Source organism: Hyposmocoma kahamanoa, unplaced genomic scaffold (genome assembly GCF_003589595.1).
Source record: "Hyposmocoma kahamanoa isolate Upper Pololo Valley unplaced genomic scaffold, ASM358959v1 93, whole genome shotgun sequence".
Classification (NCBI taxonomy): domain Eukaryota; kingdom Metazoa; phylum Arthropoda; class Insecta; order Lepidoptera; family Cosmopterigidae; genus Hyposmocoma; species Hyposmocoma kahamanoa.
The window spans coordinates 11223515-11249211 of record NW_020654810.1 but is presented as its reverse complement, the minus strand read 5'-3'; the positions used below and the strand labels follow the sequence as shown (position 1 = coordinate 11249211).

Below are 25697 nucleotides of genomic sequence, written 5' to 3'. Positions count from 1 at the left end.
GTTAAGTAAGTGTCATTCCAACTATGTTAGTAAGCTTTGTCTTTTCTAGCATGAATTGTAGTGATATTCCCACGTAGAGGAAAGTTCATTGCTTAAGCTTCATTACGTTTCGCCCAGAATATTGCTCAATGATCGGTCTGGCCTGGCTTTAGTAATCGGGCTGTAATTAGATGTCACGCCACTCGTGCGCAGGTTTGATGAAATTACAGTGCTCGTGGAATAGGGATTTTAGTTTAAAAATAAATACACAATACATTGTTATTCCGCAATAAGAGTAAACCAAGACATGCCTTATCAACAAATAAGATAGAATTCATGTAGATATGGGACTCAGTCGTCGAATAAAAGCTAAAATTCTACGTCTACTAAGTGCTGTGAGTGTGTAAAAACTTAACTTCATATTTAGACGATGAAACATGTGCGCGAGGATAACCATTCATCTATTTTCGGCTCGCCAGTTGTATTCTATCACATGAACTGTTGTACGTAACAGTCTTTCAAGAGCATCGTTAAAGCTACATTGGATCGTTGTTTAGAAACTCCTAGAAATGATTGTGAAACTTAGCTAGCAATGTACGGCAAACGTCGCAAGTAGCGTCTGTATCACCGGATTTAGTTTTATTACCAAAATACCAGTCGGGTTGTGGTCAGTCAGCTTGTTTACAGTATAAACAAGAGCGCAGGGCTCGTGACTCGTGTCAGTCGCTTCCGTACCAGCCCGTCAACCTCTCATAATAATATAGGGTGCAGGACGTCCTTCCGTGCTTTCCGCGCACACTGTAATTTAAAGTCCATTTAGGTCGCTCCAGCACCGTTCAAAATATTTCCTTATAATGACAAATCTTACTCACTCCATTTATTACTGTTTTAGTTGTATAAATTTTACATTTCATATTTGATTTTCAAGGAGTCTGTAAAGAAAGCACATGTCAGCACGTCGCACTTACGCGAGATATGGAACGAGCGCTCCCGAAAGTACAACAATAAATAATACTTTAATTGCTTCCAGGTTCTGAAGTTGTTTCGGAGCTGATCCCGAAACTGATCGACATCTTACTGGGAAAGTTGGACTGTATTGTGACAGTTCACCAGTATCGCGAACGCTGTTCCACGGCTCTGTAATTGAATAAGTTGATTGTGAACGTAATATAACGTAACTGCGAATAAGCGGAACTTGTGAGTGTTGAGTGCTCGCGTTCTGTGCCGGCATTGCTAGTGATCGTTCCTCCGGTGCTCCGGGGGTGTTGAAGGTCTTCAAAATAGCCAAAGTGTCTCCGATAAAATTGTCGGCGATGGACAGCAACTCGGTGTCACCGATGCCGGAGCTGGCGCCGATAGCGGAGTTCGATAAGTCGCCGCCCTCACCTCCCAACGAGGAGGTGCCCATGGACGACCTGCCGCCACCTCCTGCTACCATATCAGGCTCTGACACCAAGAAAATGAAACTGTAAGTATCATATCAAAATCAAATCACCTTTTCATATTCTTTTATTTAATTTATTAGCTGATAGCCTTTTTATCGTCTTGATTTAATTTCATGCAGTCTGTGTTTATGTATCTATATCCTTTATTACTATGGAACTTCGCGTATTGCTGTCGTTAAATGATATTACTCGATACAGATTTTGTGAATGGCAGACGGCAAGCTGTCAATGGCAGTTAATGACACCATTTGGTCACATCGGTGACCACCGCGCCTAAAAAGTCGCTACATAGTTAGTTTTCCACGATTGAATTCCATGATTTATTACCATTACCGATTCAGAGTAGCGTCATCGTAAATAGGCACCAATAACACGTAGTATTTTATTTATTTACCGGTACTACGTTCACATTACCTTTCACTAGGCATATGAAATATTCATATGGGAAATTAATTACGTGGGCAGTGAAGAGTCATTCACCTGAAGCATACTTAATACTTATAATATTCATAGTTCATGTGTCGCATAGTATATAAACCTGTGTTTTAATATTTTATGAGAATTTGTGGATGTTAGAAAACTAATATGCCGAAATTCTGTTTCACAAAGGTTTTTATTGCATTGCTAACACTGAGTAATTTTCGACTCTACGTATCGTGTGAGAAATGTACCTGTTTAATCCCTCATCTTAGACGAGTTCCGTACTGACCAGTGAGACGGATATGAGTTGTTACATTATGTAAGAGTCAGTCTACTATACGATTATGTGTAATGCAGGATTAATTAATTTCTTTATTATGTGACCGTTAAATAACCTCATCCTTCGCTGATAGCTTGTTATGTTTATGACAGATTGTTATACTGACTCTGTAGAAGGGATTTTACATTATGCTTTCTGAAATATTAGAAATTCGTATAATAATATTAGCGAGTGCTCGGAATTGCATATGTTGTGGTATTTACAGACGAATTTGTGGTTGTATTTGTGTTTTTTATGCGAACGGCACACTACATATACAATTCCGAGCTCTAATAGGACAAAAACATTTTGCGTAGGATAGGTACTACTAGAAAAAAAAACAAAACTAATCAATAATAAATAAAATCAGATTTAAAAATGGTTGGTTAAATGGCTGATTCTATGGGATATTTTCTGGGTATATTACAAGTAGAATTCGCACAATACAGTCTATGGCACGCTGAATTTTTGGACTTGACCTTTGACAATGTAAGTGATTAGAGTTGATTTTAAATCTTGTGTAAAGAGAGACATGGCGTTCGTTATGGGAGAGACATGGTTGGTTGGTTGGTTGGCATCTGGTGTGGCCACATTTAAAAACTGTCTACATCATTCAGTCATTTACATTTTTAAAAAACGACAGTTTTTATAGCTTTTTATGATACTAAGTGACAAGACGAACAAGTCGCAAGTCTGGTGGTAAGCGACACGCCTGTTTTTAACAGTTGCAGTGCCGCTCAGAGTTTTAAATCGCAAAGATCTGAGGAGCACTGCCACAGCGCCCGTCACCCTTGGGACATACGTTGTCAAGTCCCATGCGCCTGTAATTTAAGTTATTTCAAGAGTTACAATTTTAACACGAATTAATGTTTAGTTAATATTTAAAAAGCACATTACGTTTTGACTTTCTTAATTATTTGTTACCTTTCTAAGCTGATGGCTCTGTAGCCAATTCTCAATAAATAAACAATACAAAATTGCTTAACCTGTGGCTGAGTGTGCTGTAACACATGCACATGAAATGTTAAAAAGCATTTAAAATGAAATAAAATCTGAATTTGGCCAGGGAAACATACGCTGTGAGGGTAGATAACATCGTTTCTGTTCACTGGACTGTATCCAAGGAGCTAATGGACAACACAGGGATGTCTGCGAATGATATCAGGATCAAAACGAATTAATATCACGACTAACGACTGGAGTAAATTGCTTCAGAATCGATAAAATTCATATGCATAAATGTTTACTTACGCAATTGTGATTTTTGATATAAATCTAAAACTGCGCTACTTTACAGAATCGATAACTAATTACCGTTGGAAATCGAATGTTTGTATTAAACTTCGTTTGTAATCAAAATTGTATATGCTAGAACTGAGAAAGTATTATGCTAATGCAATAATGTACTGTTAAAGCCAAAAACAGAGTTATTAATTGTACATTTTCCGCGCGTTTAAAATTTTCTTTTAATTCTCAAATGTACGTACACTCCACAGACATATTTCTATGTAGATATGTCTGTGGTACACTCCCAAAATTTGTAGAGCAGTGCCATCTGTTCGATTTACCAGTTTCAAGTAGAACGTTAGTTAGCTCTAAGTTAACTTTGTCTCAACTTTAGCAGTTAAAAAGTACGCTAATTTCCCGATAGATGGCGCTAGTTGTATCCAATTGGATCGTTTTAATGAATTAAAGTAAACACATACATACGTTCAATGAGCCAACTTTGAAACACCTGATACCACTATTTACACTAGTATTAAAATTACATAGTTCACTGGAAAAGTTACGTTTATACTCGTAGTACGCGCATTAAAATTTTCAATAACGTGTCTTGGTATGCGTATGGTTAGCTCTCTTTAGCATTCCGTAATGAGTATGTTTTGTCCTTGTCGCACATGAGCAACTGGTTAGGTCGAAGTAGGGCGTTTGTCGCGTCCGGATCGAGTCGAGATCTTGGAGAGAGGCGATACGGACCTCGCGAGAAATATGCTCATGTGACCGGTTGCCGCCAAATATTTTTTTGAGTTTCGAACTTTTCATTTTTCGACTGATTTTGTGTTTTGTGTTCTGTGAGATTTGATTATTGAAAATCTTTTCAGTCAGTGCTATTTTGATTTTTGTGCTTGGAAGCAAGTTTTGAAAAATGGCCCGAGGAAAGAGTCAGAAGTATGTTTATTTTTTGTTTTAATATTTTATTTTATATTTATTTTAATTATGTACTATCTATCCATCTCAAATTCTTGTTATCAATAAAAACCCTAAACAAATATATCTTAATCTAGGAGCAATTTCTTTTTGAAACAAGGCTTTAAAAATTCATTTTTAAAATGTAATTTACGAAGGTTGTTAAATATTAGTATAAACATTACAGAGGTCGTATTATTATGTTTTTTTTATCTATATAATCCACAAAATCGCGTCGTCATGAGAAATAGCAAAAGCTAAGGGATATAAAAGGATTTTTATTACGTTGGCATGATTCAATATACCCGCATATCGGGTGATTGGATTCAATATCCGAACAAGAGACCAGTATCACATTCTTTGAATAAAATTTATTCGAGCATTTACACAATGTAATGTTTCAAGTCTTTCGCAAATGTTTAATGTATGTAAAAAATACTCCGATAAACAAACAAGAGAATTTATTACTACATTTTCATTAGGAATAAAATTACTATAGGTAGTATTTAAACTAGTAATATATTTTTTTTGTTGATAACAATGGGAACTCATATTCATTACAATATCGGTAACAAAAGTTCCTACATTGCGTAATTAATGTGATGACATTTTTAAAAAGTAATCAATTAAATATGTCATTAAAGTCATTATGTAAAAGCAATTTCAAGTTAGTAATTACGCTTTTTAACGTTGAAAATGGAATTTTTATAGCCTTTTTATATTAAGTACTGTTAGCGTAATTAATTGTCTTCAATAATAATCTATGTTTTATTTTCATGGAGCTAAATTGATAATAACCTTTTTTTCTTGTTTTTCAAAACCCTAACAGGGCTTTGAATACAGAATACAATCTTGTCCCATGTTGTATTCGTTAATTGAAAAAAAAAAATAGACGACATAGACATAATATTACTGAGAACTGTGGGGTTCTGTATCCCTGATCATAATCATTTCACCTCAAAATGAATAGTACCGACAAAACGAAAGTAGGAAGTTTCACCTTCCCCTCACCGTCAAGACAGGATAATTGCTATGAGGTTCATAGTGCATGGGAATGATAAATGGAGTACAGGAAATAGTAATTATGAATGTTTACTATGACGATGGTTCTGCGATTACTGTCATTATGGTATGACGCTTATGGTTCAAGGAGAAAAATAATTTAGTTTATTCGTTGTCGCAGTGGGGTTTTGGTGCTTTTGCCGTTGTTTGTTTGAAATTGAGGTGTAAAGTGGGCGATAAAATACGTAAAACTGTGCTGACTCCAAGGAAAGTCACTTCATATAAAAATGTTCATACGGTAGGTTATTTTTATCATTTTGTGAATGGAAATGGTTATTTTTTTGTTATTATTATAGTGAAATATACTCTTAATTGTACATAGGTATTTACTTACAGGTTATTATTACGTTTTTCTCTTGTTTCTGTTCCCTACCGAAATTGTCACATTGAAACATTATTTAAAAACAAAACTGACACATTATTTACCTTTCTCGTCACCGTTTGTAAAATACGACAAAAAAATTAAAATTCTTATAGTTACCTAGTTATGTATAACGGTAACAGAAACGTGTCGCGTTAAATCAATTCGTTTCGAGTGTACTACGTAGCACAACTGGGTCTTGATCTGTGTGTCAGAAATTTCCAGCTGTTACATTTACCTAACTTTGTGAATAAAATACCACTCATCTTGTGTCGCCATGGGACACCGTATTCTCAAATTGAACCCTCGTCAATGTTATTTCCTTGAACGAAAAGTAATTGAAAGATGCCAAGAGCTTTTCTCAAGAATAACATTTTTATTTTTATCTGCTCTTATAACAAAATATTTACGAAATCTAATTATTTTTTTATAACATCAAGTGACGGGACGAACAAGTCGTGCGGCTGATGGTAAGCTACACGCCTGTCCATAACAGTTACAGTGCCACTCAGAGCTTTAAATTGCAAAGATTTGAGGGGCACTACCACTGCACCCGTCTCCCTGAGACATAAGTTGACAGGTCCCATGTACTTGTAATTTCACCAGCACCCTTACACTTCAAAACCGGAACACAGTAATGCTGACATTACTGCTTGGCGGCAGAAACAGGTAAGGTGGCAGCACTACCGTGGACAAACTCTTTCACAAGGAGCTCTACTGCTACTAGTAATTGGTAACATATTACTAATAATATAACACCGAGTAGTTAAGGCGAATATGAAATGTAGCTTAAACGAACAGCACCAAATTGCCACATATTAACTGTTTACGTTTTTAAGCTGTATAATTCTTAGCGCACCATGAATTTCATCATACATTGCGAAATATAAAATTCTACGTAGCAATTAAACAATTCTTGCTACCAAACTTTAAGAATCGTATTCCTAAGTCTTAGGTTGAATTTACATTAATGCGGAATGGAATGGACGCAAATTTTTACATTACAATTGTTTTCTTAATGTCTCCCGACAATCCTCGGATTTTTACATACACCTGAATACGAATTTCCATGTCTTGTAATTGTTAGATTTATCTTCTGTAACAGTTCTAATTCAGAACTAAGTATGTAGAGTATTGTTATTTTGTTTTGATTTCCTTGTGAACTACTTAGAGTTAAAAAAACTATTTCCCTTACCAAGCAAGTTAACAAAAATATAACTAAAATAAAGAATAAAAGCTACCCTATATAATTCCAAGTCGATTGAGTGCGTCCGGTCTCCACAAAGAGCAAAGAGCAACTGTTAAACATGCGACGACATCGGAAACACGAAGGTTACCGACAGATATTAAGATAATAGTGGTACTGTACATAGTAGATGGAAATTATGTCAATTGTGTAACGTACAGACTAGACAGGGTTAGGTTACCTGAGGGTCTTATTCCAGAACTCTACTCAATACTCAAGTCAGGACTTGAGTATTGCAGTGAACACTGAAAATCATACTCAAGCCTTGCCCTTAGTGTCGTATTTCCAGGGCTTGATATCATACTCAAGTCTGCTCAAATCCTGACTTGAGCATTGAGTGTAGTTCTGGAATACGACCCTAAATCTCGATTCCATTCCGTTTCGCGGCGGTTTAAATTAAACCATAATATGGTAAGTTACCACTCGCACTTTGTTATTACAGTTACAATTACAGGATATATATATAGGTATCAAGAAAACGAGATATATAAACGAACGTCTCTGGGAGAATATTGGTTAGTATCTTGTGTTAAGTAGGATAAATGGGAACAAACCTTTAGTTTAAGGTTATAGGGAGACACAGAATATTCATAATGTTTGAATATCTATGTTCACATGCGGGTTGACCTAGAGTTATCCGATTAAGCTAATATTCGCGGGAGCAGGGGCGCTCGCGCATGCCTGCGCGCAGGATATGGGCTGAAATTGATGCCGTTTATTATTATTACGCCTACACACACTAACATATCGTCCCGTCGCGATTCACAACTGCTATTTTATCCGGCTTCACATTGGATTTATAACACTGTTAACCAAATAGTTACATATAGATTCAATCAAATTCAATTGAATCCTCGATTAAATTTCCAATAACACAAAAGACAAGACATCATATGAAACACGTCTCTTATAGAAATATTTTCACCTAAACTAACATTACAACATAAACCGAAGGCGTCAAACTAAAAACAATAAAACACGTAGGTACATTTATACCAATATTTGAAGGAAGGGACATAGTGTTTTTAAACGGGGGTGTCAGACATTTTATGGAGGTTTTAATTGACGACATTTTACGAGGGTTAATGCTGGGCCAGTGGTGGTGGTTTTACTGCACTGAATAAGTTTTATAGTATGTATATAAATACAGATCAGGGACTGAAAGATAACCGTCATGTAATATAATGCAAAAAATACAAATGTATAAAATCTGCAAGTATTTTGTTTGACATTTCACGCACGCGGCGCCTTTTTTGTTACCTACCTTTTATATCGGATGTAGAATTTTGGACATCACGTGATACGAGTGTGTAAGTATCAAATGTATAGTGTTAATACATTCACCTGTGAATGTACTACGTATGGAAAGCGTGTCAGATTCATTCATAGCGTGATTTTAAACAATAGCGTAGACATGCGCAATTAGTTGGATTTTTTTTTGCACAGGCAAGTAAAATAACAATAAAATTCACCAAACAGTGTTGCCAGTACTTACCTACAATATCACGTATTTGTGTTCCTAATTCTTTCTGTTATCGTTTCAAATAAATATTATTTATTGTAACATGTTCATCAATATCAAACAAACTTTCTTAAAAATGACGAATCGTTATTCTGATTCATTTCTCATGTATCCTGTTTTTAAAGTCCACTTTTCTCACCGTACGCTTGTAGTAGACCGGTTGTTTTTTGCGGGATTGAGGCAATAAACATGTCTGTAAGAGGCAGTGGTTAAAACTTGAGTTCGTTGTGGCGTACAATGGTTTTTATAAAATGGGTACTTTCAAACAGATTATAAAGTACTCAGCACATTTTAGGATTAAGAATTTATAGTGAATATAAAATGTATTCTATTATGTCTGTATTTAGAGTTATGTTTAAAGAACGTTTTATTTATTATAGTAAGTAATAAGTACACAAACTCAAACCCAAAAATATTATCTTTCTAATCGACAAATTGATGTTAAAAAATAAGGGCGTGACATGCGCGAGAGCGACATAAGCGTAAGATCGCTATGCGAGAATAGCAGTATCTCGCGCTTTTATTTCGCTCTCGCGCAAATCGTATTAGCCCTATTGGTATTTTATTATAAAAGCGTACACAGTTTCCCGTGAAAGATAAGTTTACCTTATGCCAATATAAATTTTGGAAGTACATGTACATATATGTGTGTATGCAATATTAGATTTCAGAACTGAAAATCAAACCTTAATACTTATGTTATGGAAGCACACGCGTGTTGTTATTTTCTTGTGTATACTAAATAACTAGTAGCTTAACACTTAATGGCGTGATGGTTAATACTTAGGTTAGTTTAAAACTGTAAAGATTTTCCTTAAGTAGGTATTTCCAATGATTTCTAATAAATAATTAACGTGAAATATAGGCGACTATATCTGTCTTGATATAAACTGTGCATCTAAGCTCGTTTTTGCTTGTGGTTACCCACTGATAGCCCTCGTACCTTCAATGGAAGTTATCAAGTGAAAAACTCTTAGCGAATACTTTTTTAAATAAGCATTGATTATTAAAATTTTTCACAAGTATCATTTCGCACTTGTTTGGAACTCGTCTCTAAATTATACTTGTAAATTAGTCTTGTCTGATTAGCGTCGACTACGGCAGTCGTTAACGATACGTAGTGACTGCTTACGCAATTTGTGCTACAATGATACAAAAAAAAATAATGCAAAACGTTTATAATTTTGCATTTGTTTTTGAGCTTTTTTGGCCGTGTTTTTATTGTAATTGTTAGTTATAAAAATCATATATAAAATTCGGTATATTGCTTGCCAATTGTATGAAAGTTAAGATATAACTTAACCATTTCTCAAAGAGGCTTCGTGTAACACGACATGAGTATTACAATATTATTATTTCATTGTGAAATTTAGACCGTAGCATAGTTACCACACGACTATTATCTTGGTGTTAATTTTTTGTTTGCTCTTTGGTAACTGTGTTATTTGTGGTCCTAATAACAGTTCTTAACTTTATCAATCGCTCGTATAAATATTTGCTTTTCGACACTTCCTTTTTAATTTTCTGGACATTGTGTAATTTGTATTTCGATTACGTGACTGCGGTTGCATAAGCGTCTGTTGTGATGGGAAATGATCAGAGCTAATTAGTTTTCTTTTTAATACTCATCGCTGGCTCCCACAGTTTGCACTTCTCGAGCCTCCTAAGTGAGCCGTCCAGTCGTCCACTGAATGCCTGCGCCGGTGCATCCGTGAGCACACTTACGCTAATTTATCTCGGAAACTTGTGCCTATTGCACATGTGACGCTATCTTTAAAGCTGTCTATTAATCTACTTTTGCCTAGATATACTTTCGTAGCGCGTTTATTGAAGATAGGATGTTGAGGAACGGGAATGCCGATGGAAGAAATGTTAAACGTGACACTGTTAAGCCTTTACTTTTTGTGTAAGTGTGTGAACATAGTTTTGTTCCCGCTCCTTATTAAAAGTATGGACACATCTATCTGAATGCCTTTGCCATTATAACGTCTCTTGTCAAAAATATGTGGCACCTAATATAAAATAGAATTGAATACATTATTATGCTACGTTTCAATTAACAATTTGAGAATCCTTTTGTGTATCCTAAGTCATTAATCATATTTTTTAATCAGTTGGCAGGCACGCGTACCTATTGCAAACTTGTCACGCAAAGTTCTTTAACGATTCATTTTCGTAACTATTTTTATTACGATAATAAGTTAGGCTAAGCTTTTACACTATCTATTGCATCCATGTGCTATACTACTTAAATAACAATGCTTATCGTACATATAGTGCAATTTTGTAGATAACAATAAGGATTATGATATCGAATATGTGATACTTAGCTAAGATAATCGATTACCGATATCTCTATCATTTTCTTCATGACCTACTAAGCTCTTTACGCGTGAAATGTTTTTTCAGATTTAGTAGGTATTTGTTTATACAGAGATGTGAATCATTTCCGATGTGCAGGTTTGGAGACGATGTTTTCTGTAATTAGAAATGCACGTTATACCTAATTAGCAAACTACATTGTACACCATGATTCGAAAGTCTCAGTGTTGCAGACTTCCCAGAGGGAACGGCGCCCAGGACATCCTACATAGAAGGCAAGTCTTCCCTCATCTAGACTATTACTACTTTCTTGATTGAACTGAATCATTTTCCATGGAAGTACTGCCACCTTATCTTACTTATCTATTTCCGCCAAGCAGTAATGTGAGCATTACTGCGTACCGGTTGTGCACATATGGGACTTGTCAACTTATGTCTTAGGGTGACGGACACTGTCTTTGCGATTTAAACCTCCGAGTGGCACAGCAACTCTTATGGACAGGTGTGTTGCTTACCATCAGGTGCATGACTTGTTCGTCCTGTCACTTGGTATCATAAAAAAAACATGTTTTACAGCCGGATTTAGATACTGTGAACTTGAAGGTATTTTAAGGGCTGAGTTTTATTAGACTGATCAGAATTAAAGGTACTACTATTAGCAACTACTAACAATACAATAATAATAATAACTCTTTTATTTCGGACCAAAAAATCCGTAGTATGTTAGTCAAGATAACTTAGAATAAGGTTAGTATAATGTAATTCAAAAACAGAATAAATTAAACTACGATCTTAATTTACTCTATGTTAAAATCTCCCAGCAATAGGACTTAGAATACTGTTGGAACTTTGCCCATAATAATCTACTAGTAAAGTTGAACATAATTTCGTACGGTGTGTGTTGTGGCATACTTTCAAATATAAATAATAAATGAACAAGCGTGAAGTTTGATTCCAAAATAATTTTTTTTCGTGTGTCAACAATACATTCGTTTCTAGAAGCATTTTTAATGAATCCATAATAAATGACAAATGGCTCAGCAATCATTTAGCATGTTTTGTCCGTCACATACGAGTGCAAATTGATCGCAGTGATTTCAGCGTAAAGCGCACTTGAAGGAATCTAATGACGCAATTTCATACAAAATTGATGTGGAGAGTTCGATTTTTGTTTACCAAAATTGTAGTTGTTATGTCTTCGTGAAACCATCTCCGTGTTCAGAACTGGTTAATGAGACTTAATTATGGATTGCGTGAGGCATCCGTTCACTTGAACCACTAGCCACATACACCAAAACGTGTAAAAAATCTAAATCTAAAGACGATTGTTATCATTGTTTTTCAAATAACACGTTCTCTAGCCAGTTGTTCATATTATGAACATTGTTATCACAATACAACCTTTTTTTAGCGATCCTCTAAATATCCATGGTATCTGGTATGATAACATTACACATCGTAGATAAATTTCATAATTAATTTTGGTGTGGTAGGTAAAAGAGATTTCAATTGACGTAAAAACGACGACAGGCTAATATATAATATATATATATATATATATATATATATATATATATATATATATATAAAAAAAAGAATAAAATAATAATAAATGATGATTTTTTTCTTCTTCCGTGGTTAAAATAAACTGCGATTGTGTACTGGTGTAGTGCTACTTCCCTACCACTAGCACATTTATATATTATTATCAATTGTTCTCTAAGCTACTTACATTTGGTAGTATGAAAATATAAAACCCATTTAAATATTAAAAGGTTACATTATAGGACGGTACCGACTGTAGTTGATGTTATACTTTCAGTGCTTTGAGCGAAGTTATAACTTAGAAGACATAATAAAGTCATAATATAATTTTGTAAAGCATCTTTTTTTGTTCATATCGAGCAAACATTTATATCATAGATAAGTAATGGGTACAACCACGTTCAAATATTTGTTTTCCATTAGGAGCCCTTTGTAATTAAAGCAATGTAACGTGGTGCGTCAGTCAATCCAAGTATCGTAAGCTGGAGACCCCACATTCGCTTATATGCCTCGCCGGGGGGATGTTCCCCAGGTTCCCCATGGCTCTATCTATATGTCAGTGACAAATTATCGCGCACGACAAACGGCGTCTGATGCGATGGGTTTCCTATGCGTTATTTTGAAACGGTTTTCATGTTAACGCTATATAGTTCTTGTTCGATTTTATACGCGTGACAAAGTCGGATTTTCCTACAGTCATTTGTTTTATTCGACACTTTTGTCAATTCATAAACTATTTCGCTTAGTGTCAAAAGTTTGTTCATGTATACTTTTCCTTCTAGAATTGACGAAGTTTGTCTATTCGAAGAATAATCCAAAGTTTCCGTTGCTTTTAACGTCACAAGGAATTCCTGATTACCGTTTTATTCCAAGTCCTTCGAGAGATAGATTGCTTCGTGGAATCCGATGTTATCTGTTGTTCGGAGTGCCACGTCTCGCCAGTCAATTCTGTTACCTACCGGCGATATTAAGACAGACATTTATCATTCCTGTAGACCTTGTTCTAATCCGCAACATCCTCTCCTGATTGTTTATGTGTGATTCTATGACACCCACTCTGATTGGAATAGGCGTACGCATTGAGTAACTACGTCACGGCGGCGTAGGTGTATGAGATTAAGACATACATTTTTGGGTAATTTGTCATGGTGCTGTAGACAGGTAGCAGATTATATTTGTAAGTTGATTAAATAATATTCTCATTTGCCTAAGATATATGTAAGTACCTAATTGTTTTTGTTTATTGTAGGCATAGACACAGACAGTGGTATCAACATTTTTAAAAAGTAGTTGAACAGTATAGTCACAATAGAAAAACAATTTGTAGATCAATTTGCACAAAAATGTTCTTGTTCGCCCCATCACTTGACATTATATAAAAAAAAACTTTCGTTAATAGCATTGCTTTAGCATTTTGTGCAAATATAAAAAGACGGGACAAATAAAAGCGGTGGAAAAAAATCATCACAATACGGGAAAAATACTAGGTGCCCTTGGTGTGGTAATATTGTATAAGGATACAATATTACCACACCAACGGGAAAAATCATATCTTGCATACAAATAAAATTGCCGTGTATTCAAGTTGGTAAACTATCGATCGAAATATGTAATATATAAAATATTACATACAACTTCTTATTCAAATTCAAGACTATAGATGAACTGTAAGTTCTACTTTGTGTTTTGTTTGAACACGACCAATTTTGAGATTTTTGAGTCTTTAGACAACAAAATAAAAAAAAAGATTTGCCTCTATTTCAGTTAGGTATATTTGAAGAACATTATGTGAAATATCGAGAACAATACAATTTCGTGAGCATTGCAGAATTAAATTTCTGCGTTATAGTGTTCTAATGGGTTGGTCAAAAAGTTCGTGCGGTTTTTGTCACAAGACAATTGCCACTTTTTTAAATGTTATGTTGTCTCTGGTCGTTTATTATTACATTACATTTATATTTTCATAATATTTTAGCGCGCATTTTAAGAATAGATAGGAAAGTTTTAAATTTATTATTCGTGTAAAATGTTCAGAACAAAAGGTGTCGTATTTCATCATAATATTACCGAACCACAACATTTCAAAGCCGTCAAAAACTATTGCAGTTAGGTTGGAATGTGTTACCTCATTCACCGCATTTGCGCTACTATAGCCTTTTCAGATTTTCTCTTGTTTCGGTCTTCAAAATTCTTTGAATGTACACGACTTGGATAACGAAGAGACCATCAAACGACACTTAGAGGTTTTACAAATGAAGACGGTGTATGAAAGGTGAATTCTAAAATAACCGAAAGATGGCAATAAATTGTAGATACTTTTTCGCCACCTCCATAAGTATTCGTGTGCTGACAACTGTTTCAACGACGGACTATTTCGCATTTCATTTGTGCGGAAACAAATAACATCGGGTTCCAACTGTCCGCACATCGGAATTTGCTGCCACAACAAAGCAATCGAATAGAGGAACCGTTCATCTACCTACATAATGTAGATGCTTTGTGTAACGTAAGCATTTCGTATTCGAGAAACTTACAACGCCTGATAAAGAACTTATTTTTGTCTCATGCATAAATTCGCAGATAGGATGTGTAAAGATATAATAAATTTTCTTGTCAAGTTCCATCCGGGGACGAAGATGACTATAAAAACTTGGTCTTAATAGTGTCCGTTTAATAATAATAATAATAACAATAATATAATAAACATTTTATTTCGGACTTATTATCCATACAGTTCGTTAGTGAAGTATTGAAATTATGTTATTATTTTTAAATTAGCTTTGTATCTTAACCTACTTAAAATTTTTTTAACGCTATGAATGTGTTCATAGCCCCGCACTAGGGAAACCCTGTATCGCGGGTGCCATGGACATACATATATACAACCACAAATTACACCCAAACTCACAAGAGAGATATATATAGGCCCTACAAATATATATCCGGCCCGGGAATCGCACCCGGGTCCTCTGCGTGGCAGACCAGCAGGTAACCCTTCGGCTACGGAGGCAGTTAACTATTTTCGGGAGCTATTTTCATGTATTAAAAGGAAAATCAGGCTTGTCCCTAACGAGTAACGTCCTCCAGGATACTGTTGGTGCTTGCCGAATCATTCAAAGTATGGAAGTTGTTCGTTTTCTGATGATGACATAATTCGCATGGTCGCACTGGTTGCCTGTAATTTGTGATTATCTATGTGTGTATCCATGGAATCCGCGATATAGGGTTTCCGTAGTGCGGGGTCATGAGTGTGTGTTATTACTATTACTAATATACTGCACCCGAAGGGCATTAACAGCCCTCTATACTTAATTCACATACTAAAAAAATTGGCAGTAGAATTTAAAAAGAGTAATTTTTACATCTCTTGGACTTTTGGCAAATGTTGTGATATTCCAAATATTCGCGCGAAGCATTACGCTTCCACCACCGCAGCCGTTCGCTATATAAAAATATAGCGAACGGCTATGGAGTGGAATTTCCTGCCTGTAGACTTGTTCCCTGAACGTTGTAACGTGGACCGTTTTAAAGCGAGAGTGAATAGGCATTATTTAGATGTGCATGCTTTTTCGTCGACCTCAACATCACTTTCCATCAGGTGAGATGCAGCTCAAATTACAACTCACATTCTTAATAAAAAAAAATAAAAAAATCTGCTGGCCACCATGTTGCAGCGGACTGGTCTCACTTCTCTCGCTCTATATCTTTTAATATCACGCCATTATAAATATTAAAAGTTATTTTCTAAATTTGTTTTGCTACAAATCACGCATAATGGCGAATCGATTAAACGGTACATGAACTAGAGCATTATATTGTTTTTGCGTTTTTTAGCTTGGTACTACAATTAGGTGTACATCGCCAAATTCAAAAGATACCTAGACAGATAGGTAATCTATTGACTTTCGGAAATTGGCAGAGTGCATGCGAAGACTTCATTAGCAACCGCTCTACACGGTGCACTCAACAGGGAACTAGAATTACGGTTGATATAAGTATGTGTAATAAATGGTGTACTACATTTATAGTCATTGTTATGACAGGTACTTATTTGCCGCAGTAATATAAAAATAGAAAATTGACTATTCATAAAAACACTTCGTATTAGCTATATGTCAGGCAATTTTGTTAAAAACGTTGTTTTAGTCGTGATAATCTCGTAGTACTGACATCAAAGTTACAGTTGCATAAATCTTACACACACGCAATGTCAATAATAATTAATAATACACAACAAACTGCCCGAGTATATAAAATATAAAATATATATAAAATAATTATAAAATTTTTATGAAAAAAGCCTTTTGCCAGCCACCTTTCTTTCTTCAAATTTAAATGAGACCACTACGGAGTACCTCTTTTCCAAAAAAAAATAATCATCAAAATCAGTTCTCAAATTTGTATTCGATGTATATGAGTTATCGCGTAACATAGACACAAAAAACGCAGTTGAATTGACCTCCTACTTTTAAGATGTCGGTTAAAACTGCTGATTCTGTAGAGTTTTTCTTACCTAGAGTTGCTGATCATCTGTCGTTTTTCTAATTCTACATTGACCAACATTACACACAGATATCGCTCAAATAAATGTACTAAAATTTAGGTTTAGGGCTGTGTTTGTGTTGTATTCTTGGTGTAAGGTTATTACGAAAATCTCAATGAATAGAGACTTCCTTTGATTTACTGAACCAAAGAACTTATATAGTTTATCTACGTACATGAACTAGTATAACCGCTCACGCGATGCGCTCATCCTACCGCAAAATGGCGGCTATTTGGTTTCGCAAATTAGAAAAGGATTCAGTTTAAATACAAGTTTTTAAAAATAAAAATTATTATTCTGCATTGCTAAATAAATACCCTCCGTACTACAACAAAAACATCTCAAATAAAATGCAGTAATACACCGCAAATCCTGCACTTAAAAAGCACTAATGAAATTTTTGGTGTACTTGGGTAAATATGATAATATTCCGCTTGAGTGGTTCTAATGTTTACCATGAAATTACTCCTTAAAGTATAGTTTATAAACATTTATATTCAGGGTAAACTTAAAAAACGCGACTTACGGTATGTTTTCAATAAATAAACACCGAAATCACCAGCGCAAACAATAAGACACACGATTGTCGTGACGTATTGTTGAAGTTGTTTATTTTTTTTAAATGACAGACCCAGGCATTAAAAACTTTATGGTTTGCTAGAGTAGTTACCGAAATAGCTATTAGTATTACTTCTTCTACCTGTTATAACTTCGATATCCGATAAATCGGTATAAAATCATCACCGGCACCTCTAGGTGTGGTATGCTTCCAGAGACGCATGAATCGCGTGGGCGGATAATAATTACCATCAAAAATTGTATTTACAATTTGTATTGATTTTTTTATGACACCAAGTGACAGGACGAACACGTCGTGCGCCTAGTGTTAAGGGCCACGCCTGAACATAGCAGTTACAGTGCCACTCAGAGCTTTAAGCTGTCAGCCTGAGACATAAGTTGACAACTTTCATGTAATTTTCATCAATACCTTACCCGTCAAAACCGAAACACAGTAATGCTCACATTACTGCTTGGCGGTAGAAATAGATAAGATGGCACTACTTCTCTGGATGAACTCTTTCACAAGGAGGTCTACTGCTACTATATAATATTGTACTATAAAGATTGTTTTTAATTAACGTAAAACCTTTAAAAGCAACCTACACTCCTTCTACGGCTTCTAGAAAGTTTTACTCTTATTTTTTTCTTTCTGCACAAATGGGTTTGTCCCCACCTTGAAACAATTTTAGATTACTCAGGGGTTTTGAGTAAAACAAAACTGTTTTAGTGACAGATATGAACATTAATTAGTGTGTTTACTAACTAAGGGCGATCTCAATAATAATAATATTAAATGAGATCTCCCTTAGTAATAATAATTAAAGTAATAACTAAACACTACAAAGTACATATATGTAATATCTGTACATATACTAGAAGAAAGTTTTTGACATACGCCCTTACTATCTATTGTTCTACTAGTCTTATTGACACTTTACACAGCATCACTTACGTTACTTAACTCTGATCAAAAGTAAGTAACTAAACGAAAACCGATGCGCAACGACTGGCTTGCGCGGAGGTTGACAAAACGACACATTTTCAACAATAGTTTTTCGTGTTCCTAATATAAGACTTACCACATGGTTTGTTTAGTGTAAAAATTAAACAATTGACTAATTAACTGGCGAAGTCGAGTAAAAATAGTAACGTAAAAGTGTAAGGTGGTTTTATCAAAGATTATGTGGCTTGGGATGTCACTTTCATTGCCACCTTTCTCGTGATTTGTTCGTAAAGACTACTTATGTAATATGCGGTTATTTTCTCTACTTCATCTAAAATTTAAACAGTATTACCAGCACGTATCGTAAGTAATAATCTTAGTTTACCTTTTATGGTACTTGTTAGTGATGGGCTGAATCGATTTTTTAATGAATAATAATGACAAAGGTTTGGGTGGCACTGGTACTGTTTTGTCATATCACAAGACACATGATGACATAATTACAATACGTAGTGTTAAGTCAAAATTAAATGTTGCTGATTTTTTGCGTACGTTACGCAGTCAAAAATATCATCGATATCACATATAGTCAAAGAATAACGCACACACGCACACACTCAACATAGCCCCGCACTAGGGAAACCCTGTGTCGCGGGTGCCATGGACACACATATAGACAACCACAAATTACACCCAAACTCACGAGAGAAATAATTGTAGGCCATACAAATATTTCTCCCGGCCCGGGAATCGAACCTGGGACCTCTGCGTGGCAGTCCGACATGGTAACCGTTCGGCCACGGAGGCAGTAAAGAATGCTTCAATAACGACATTATCATTATCAGCAACTCATTTATACGTCTCACAAATAATCAGCAGTGAAACGTGTTCGCCTAAGGGCGAGGTTCTAGGGCATAGTCCCCCACTCTGGCCCAGTGTGGGTTGAAGACCTTACATGTTTTCCGAGGGCTGTGATCCATCTTCGACGTGCAGGTCTCCTCATGATGGTTTTCTTCACCGAAAAGATCATGGTAAATACCAAATTAATTTGAAATCATTAGGCTACCAGCCTAGCTTGAGTTAATAGCCTTGCAGTTACGGCCAGTGGTGCTGCCAAAAACACAAGGTAATCAATCTTATCTGATATGAGTTCTGTACAGTATCTAGACACAAAGTTTTCAAACCATTAAAAGATAACGTCGCGCAATAAGGGTTTTTTTTTGCTTGTTCAACTAAGCATATTGTTTTCTTATTCACTGGACAAGGTATTGCAAAAGACAAATATTGGTATTAAATAATATGTATATTTTAGTTAAGTTCTTTTTATATTTATAGAGCTTCTGAAACATTTTATAAATAAGCTTTCATAGTTTAGTGTACTCACGGACAAAATATAAGTATCGTCTAAGACAGATAACGACCACAATTGAAAGTGAAAATAATAGTTAAAAAGAATTGTTATTGTATTATTGTGTAGTTAGTCAGATCTAGATAAAATCTGTTTGGAAAAGTAAATTATATAACGGATGTAGTGTAGTTATTTTTAAATTGCGGCTTTATTTCCAAAGGTCTACGAGGTCTGACCAATAAGTAATGAGACTGATTTTTTAGCCGCGCTTGTGGTAACACTGCGAACCTGAAACTTCGGTCGGTTAATCCCCCATCCCTCCTCTATCGATACATGTGCTCGCGACTTTCGTACGTTCGTTAGTTCTCCAGCTGTGTTGTGTTTTCGACAACGTGTTTGTAAGGCGTGTCACGAATATGGAACGACGTAATATTGAACAGCGGTACGCGATTAAATTTTGCGTTAAACTCGGCGATTCTGTTACGGAAATTGGTCAAAGTGTTCGGTGATGAAGCCCTGAGTCGTGCTCAGGTATTTCGATGGCATAAAGATTTTAAAAATGGTCGTGAGAGCGTCGGGGATGAACCGCGAAGTGGGAGGCCGGTTGAAGCTCGAACTGACAACAATGTTCAGCGTGTGCGCACTCTCGTGCATCAAGATCGGCGGCTAACCATTCGAATGTTGGCTGATGAACTTAATTTGAAACGAGAAACCGTCAGAAAAATTTTAACTGATGATTTGTCCATGATAAAGCTGTGTGCAAAGATGGTACCGAAGAACCTTTCGGCGGAGCAAAAACACGAGCGAATGTCCATTTCACAGGATTGTCTGGAACAGGTTGAAGCTGATCCAACTCTTCTCGATCGTGTAATTACTGGTGATGAAAGTTGGTATTTTCAGTACGATCCCGAAACAAAACGGCAAAGTCAACAGTGGCTGTCTCCTGGTGCAGCCAGACCGAAGAAGGCGAGAATGAGCAAATCAAAAGTGAAAACGATGATGATTTGCTTCTTTGACAGCAAAGGAATCGTGCACAAAGAGTTTGTACCACCTGGGCAGACCGTCAACCAACATTTCTACCTGAAAGTACTCGATCGGCTGCGAAAACGAGTCATTAGAGTCCGTCCAGAGATTGCCAAAACGTGGATCCTTCATCATGACAATGCTCCATGCCATCGTGCCTTCAGTGTGTCGCAGTTTTTGACCTCTAAAAACATCGCACTGTTGCCGCAAGCGCCCTATTCGCCGGATATGTCACCCTGTGACTTCTTCTTGTTCCCCCAAACAAAATTGGCCGTGAAAGGAACGCATTTTGAGTCCATAACTGACATCCAGACCGCCGTGACGAGGGTACTCCAGGACATTCCAGTCGAAGCCTTCCAGAAATGTTACGAAAGCTGGAAGAAACGTTGGAACCAGTGTGTAGTTGCGGGAGGGGAGTACTTTGAAGGGGATCACATCAATGTACCTTAATTTTTAAATATACGTATTTTATGGACTTAGTCTCATTACTTATTGGTCAGATCTTGTATACACACTTGCTCATCATTACTTGTCTACCCATAAACGCATGATGCATTGTGTGTCATGCCTAAATTAAAATCTTCAACTATGACGTAGTGTTTACATTGTCTAATAAAATACCTAACCACCTATTATTAATAGCTGATATAGCTGCTATTTATGGCACATACGTCAATGATGCACTTTACGGTACATTGGATAATTATGCAAGCAATAAAATGATTTATAAGGCCTTTTTTTGAAAATAATTGTTGGTTGTTCGTTGGTAACATAATCCAATACTAAAGGTATAAAGTTTTAGAAACAGTGATCTGAATTTTAACACAAAAATAAAAGAAAACGAAAACATTTAGGTCATGAACTCTTAAACAGATTCACTGGAGCAGCACCACCGCCCGCGACTGTCAGCCTGCCTACTGATACAATTAATCCTCTTAGCTGGAGTGACGCGAATCAGCAGGCAATGCAACCAACAAAAGTGTCCCTAAGACCTCGAAAATCATGGCACGTGGAATCAAATGCCTTTCAAATTAAACGCGGGTGAGTTACTTTCTTGTTGAACAAAAAGTGCCAGATAAAAATAATACATGAATAATACTGAAAGTAGAACGAGTGACTATACTTTGATTACATGCAAAGTGATACGCAAAGTTTAAGTATTCGGAATAATTGTGACGAAGACAAACTAACAAAGTTGTTTTCGCCCTATAGAGTTCCAAGTTGGGGCGAGTCAATCAATTATATGCACCGGCTGTACCCTACCGAGAATTTGCATAAATTGATCGCACATCGCAGGCGGCTGTCTCGCATGACATGAACGAGATGCTAATGTTGGTGAGCGCGGGTTCCATGAGGCAGACTGCAGCCGCGAGGCGCCTCGTCGCGCCCGGCGCCCGCGCCGCCGTCGCTTGCCGCGCAGTCGCGCACCCAACCGACAAACTGACACACGTTCTGCGTAATGCTTAATTACGTCCTCGCTTCGTAATTGTAGTGCTATTAAACACTTTTACGGGACAATTACTCATTTTCCAAAGCGAACGTCCAGTTATCGTTTCGGTGGCGGACTTGCGGTGCGCGTTGGTAGGACTCGCGGTTCATGGAATTGTCAATGCTTCTATATCGTTCTGTGCGGTTATCTAGTGCATAACCCATGTTGGAGTGATTTATTTTGGACATTTTGTTTATCTAGTCAAGCAGCACAATGCGACAGAGGTATCAGCTAAAACAGAGACCGTACGTATTTGCTCGCCGTGTTGATAAGATTCCAAAGCGCGTTTGTGACCTGACGAACCCGTTTGTCGAAACTTGTCTACATTACAGACAAATTGATCTGATATTTCAATTGGAATACGCGCAAGTGACCAATAATGTGTTATTGCAGTAACTACTACTGGTAGAAAGTACCTTGCGGTCACGTCGTATTCAAAATGCCCGTGTCGTTCGAAACAATGGCATTCCACCACGAGCATCGATTTGATACCATCACGAGAATACCTTTATATATGGTTTTTCTAGGCCAAACTAACAATTTAATTTATAAAGGACCTTTCTAAAATAGGCATATTATCTGTGATATATTCTTCTACATAATGTAAGGAATAGGGAAGAATGTTGCGGTACATGATTTTCAGTGTTCAATGTAGAGTTTATGTAGCAAGGTAAACGTTCCTAGTATGTTTTGTAACATGAAACATTGTTTGGAGGAAAACTTGGACGTGTGGGCAAACAACGACTGTCTGTTTCATAGCAATCTTACTAAATATGAATCCCTAGGTTCATTCGACTCACAGAAAATTTGCGGAAGTTTTATATTAATATTTTGTATTTTTGTTTCAGGTAAGTATCTTCGCCTGTGAACTTGAAGAATGTCCAAAATAGATGCAATAAGAGGTCATAGATAGTGTATTGGGAAGAACTACGTAAGTATAGGTAGTCGATCCAACAAAACAGAATAACAATTTAGAAAACAATGACAATAAAATTAATTACTAATAACCTCCCGCCTTTAGTGAGTAACATTTAGAGATGTAATACGTTTGTGTTTATTTACAGGCCACATCATTTGTGAAACTGTAAATAATTTATAAATTAAATGAAACGGAACATAAAGTGTTACAACGGAAACAAAATCTTGATTTCTCGTACATTTTGCACTACACAATTCTTGTTAATAGTAGGATACTGTATAATAATGAATAAATACTGACTTTTGATAATAAATTGTTTATGGAACATATATTCGCTATAATTATACTCATTTTAATAAGACTGACTATTAAAATATATAAAGCGGGGCGTTAAAACAGACATGAATAGAGACTGATGTTCACACAAAGTGGCCTCAATTGTTCGGCGTGACTTTGGTGAACTAGATCATTAAATTGTTACTATAATAGATTGCTACGCGGTTGTACACCTTTCTTCTCGATTATGAGGATTTTTAATGGCTCATTTATAAATTCGTTCTGTATTAAATCGTGAAATCGCGATTTTTGAATTTTTACGATATTTAATGGGAGAAAATAGGTAAAGGAACTAACTCAGTTGCTTATTCGTATATTTATACGATAGATGCTTTAAATCACCTTATACAAAATCAATCAGCGGAAACAAGTTATCCGGAAACGCTGAATGGAATATAATCATTATTTCATTGTACAATTTTTTAAACTGAATTACCTACAAATTTATCTTGCGATTATCATTTTCTCCGTCGGTCAGCGGATTTAATAGATTACTACAACTGTTTAGTGCAACAGTGTATCAGTGTTAACAAAAAAAACAAGACTATTTACGTAAGAACTCCTTAAAACAGTTTTATAATAAATTACAATATCGTTTTTTATGGCGATTTCAAATGTTTTGAACCTGTTGTGGCCTGTATTTAAGGAAATTGATTACAAAAAAAGGATAGGCGATGAAAATGAACCTATGAACTATTTAATTATGGTTATCGAAAATCTTTGAGTCATTAGAGTAATTTTATACGTGATTTCATTTACCATACACTAGCAAGTACGGGCGGACAATAAAGTTACAAAAGATGACATCACATCCATTGTGATCATTGCCATAGTTGGCCATGGTCATGATGGGTCCGTACGCAGGTAATATGGAGTTAAAAAAAAAACCGCGCAATAGATATAGGAAATATATTTCAATGTCGTTTATTGTCGTTTATCGAAGTTGTTTCCGTATCGAGTAATTTTGAAAGCAGGCACTTAAAGTAATAATTAATTAAATTATCTTTGTGCATAAATTAATTTATGGGGTTATTTGTAAATTACTTTCGTACAAAAATAACAATATTTAAATAGATCGCTCTTAATGGTGATAACAAAAGTAAGCGCTATCGTAAATACTAGTCCGATTCAAAACTCAGGATCGGAGGTGGGAGTCGTCCTTACTACCAAATACAACAAGTAGAACAACAAAAACTTGATTGTTTACTTTTGGTAAATTGATTATGTTTATGTCACTATTTGTATAATTTAAATATAAAAACGATAATTATTTATTTTGTAAATATAACATTTAGCCTAACACGTTTTGGAGAGATGAGCGAAACTAGTGCTGTCACATACACATTTTATGTCTTTGGCAATTACGTTTTGCAAAAAGTCATGGAACAAATTTGTCGTTTATGATGTTAGTAATATAGTTCTGAGATTTTGTTAGCATTTTACAAATAACCTTGTCTACATATAATGTAAATATTAATAAACGGAAAAATGAAATTAATCACGCCTCTTTGCCGTATGTAACAAAATAGCAATACACAGTATTTTTTTCTATAACATTAAGTAACTAAACTAAAAAAAAAACTAAAAAAAAGATGTAAACTAAACTAAACTGTCCAGAACAGTTACAGTGCCACTTAGAGTTTTAAATTACAAAGACCTGAGGACTGAAAGCTCTGAGGGGCACTACCACTGCGCCCGTCACCCTGAGACATAAGTTGACAAGTTCCATGTGCCTATAATTCCACCAGCACCCTTACACTTCAAAATCGGAACACAGTAATACTGCTTGGCGGCAGAAATGCGTAAGGTGGCAGCACTACCCTGGACAAACTCTTTCACAAGGAGCTCTACTGCTATAGCAGTGGTTGTAAACAGATATCTATAGCAGCTTATTTATTGTTCCTTATTTGTTGACCTATTCTTTTACTTTACGGATAAAATTCCACACAAAGTAGCAAATAATTGAAGAATTAGTACTACAGTACTAATCGTTGATTACAATTAACCGATATAATTATCCTTATCCTGCTTTGAATTGGAGTTCCTGTTCTCTCTGTAATTATTCATTTGCTTCCTCCGTTACAAGGTATTTACTAATAAAAATTTAATTTATTTTTGTTGCAACTT

At 35.7% G+C, this 25697-nt stretch overlaps 1 protein-coding gene across 6 annotated transcripts in view; it reads left to right on the top strand.

The window, feature by feature from the left end:
- Positions 1-25697, top strand: part of LOC113237470 (cytochrome b reductase 1-like) — an 88530-nt gene that overhangs the window by 18162 nt on the left and 44671 nt on the right. For 3 of the 6 annotated variants that reach the window (XM_026473959.1, XM_026473957.1, XM_026473958.1), the window contains exon 2: positions 1010-1447. In XM_026473959.1, coding sequence (XP_026329744.1) covers positions 1293-1447 — 155 coding nt within the window. In that variant the 5' untranslated portion in view covers positions 1010-1292. Of the gene's footprint in view, positions 1-1009; positions 1448-4120; positions 4333-21720; positions 21868-22198; positions 22561-25697 lie in introns of those variants that run through there. The other 3 variants (XM_026473962.1, XM_026473960.1, XM_026473961.1) reach the window with 3 other exon arrangements.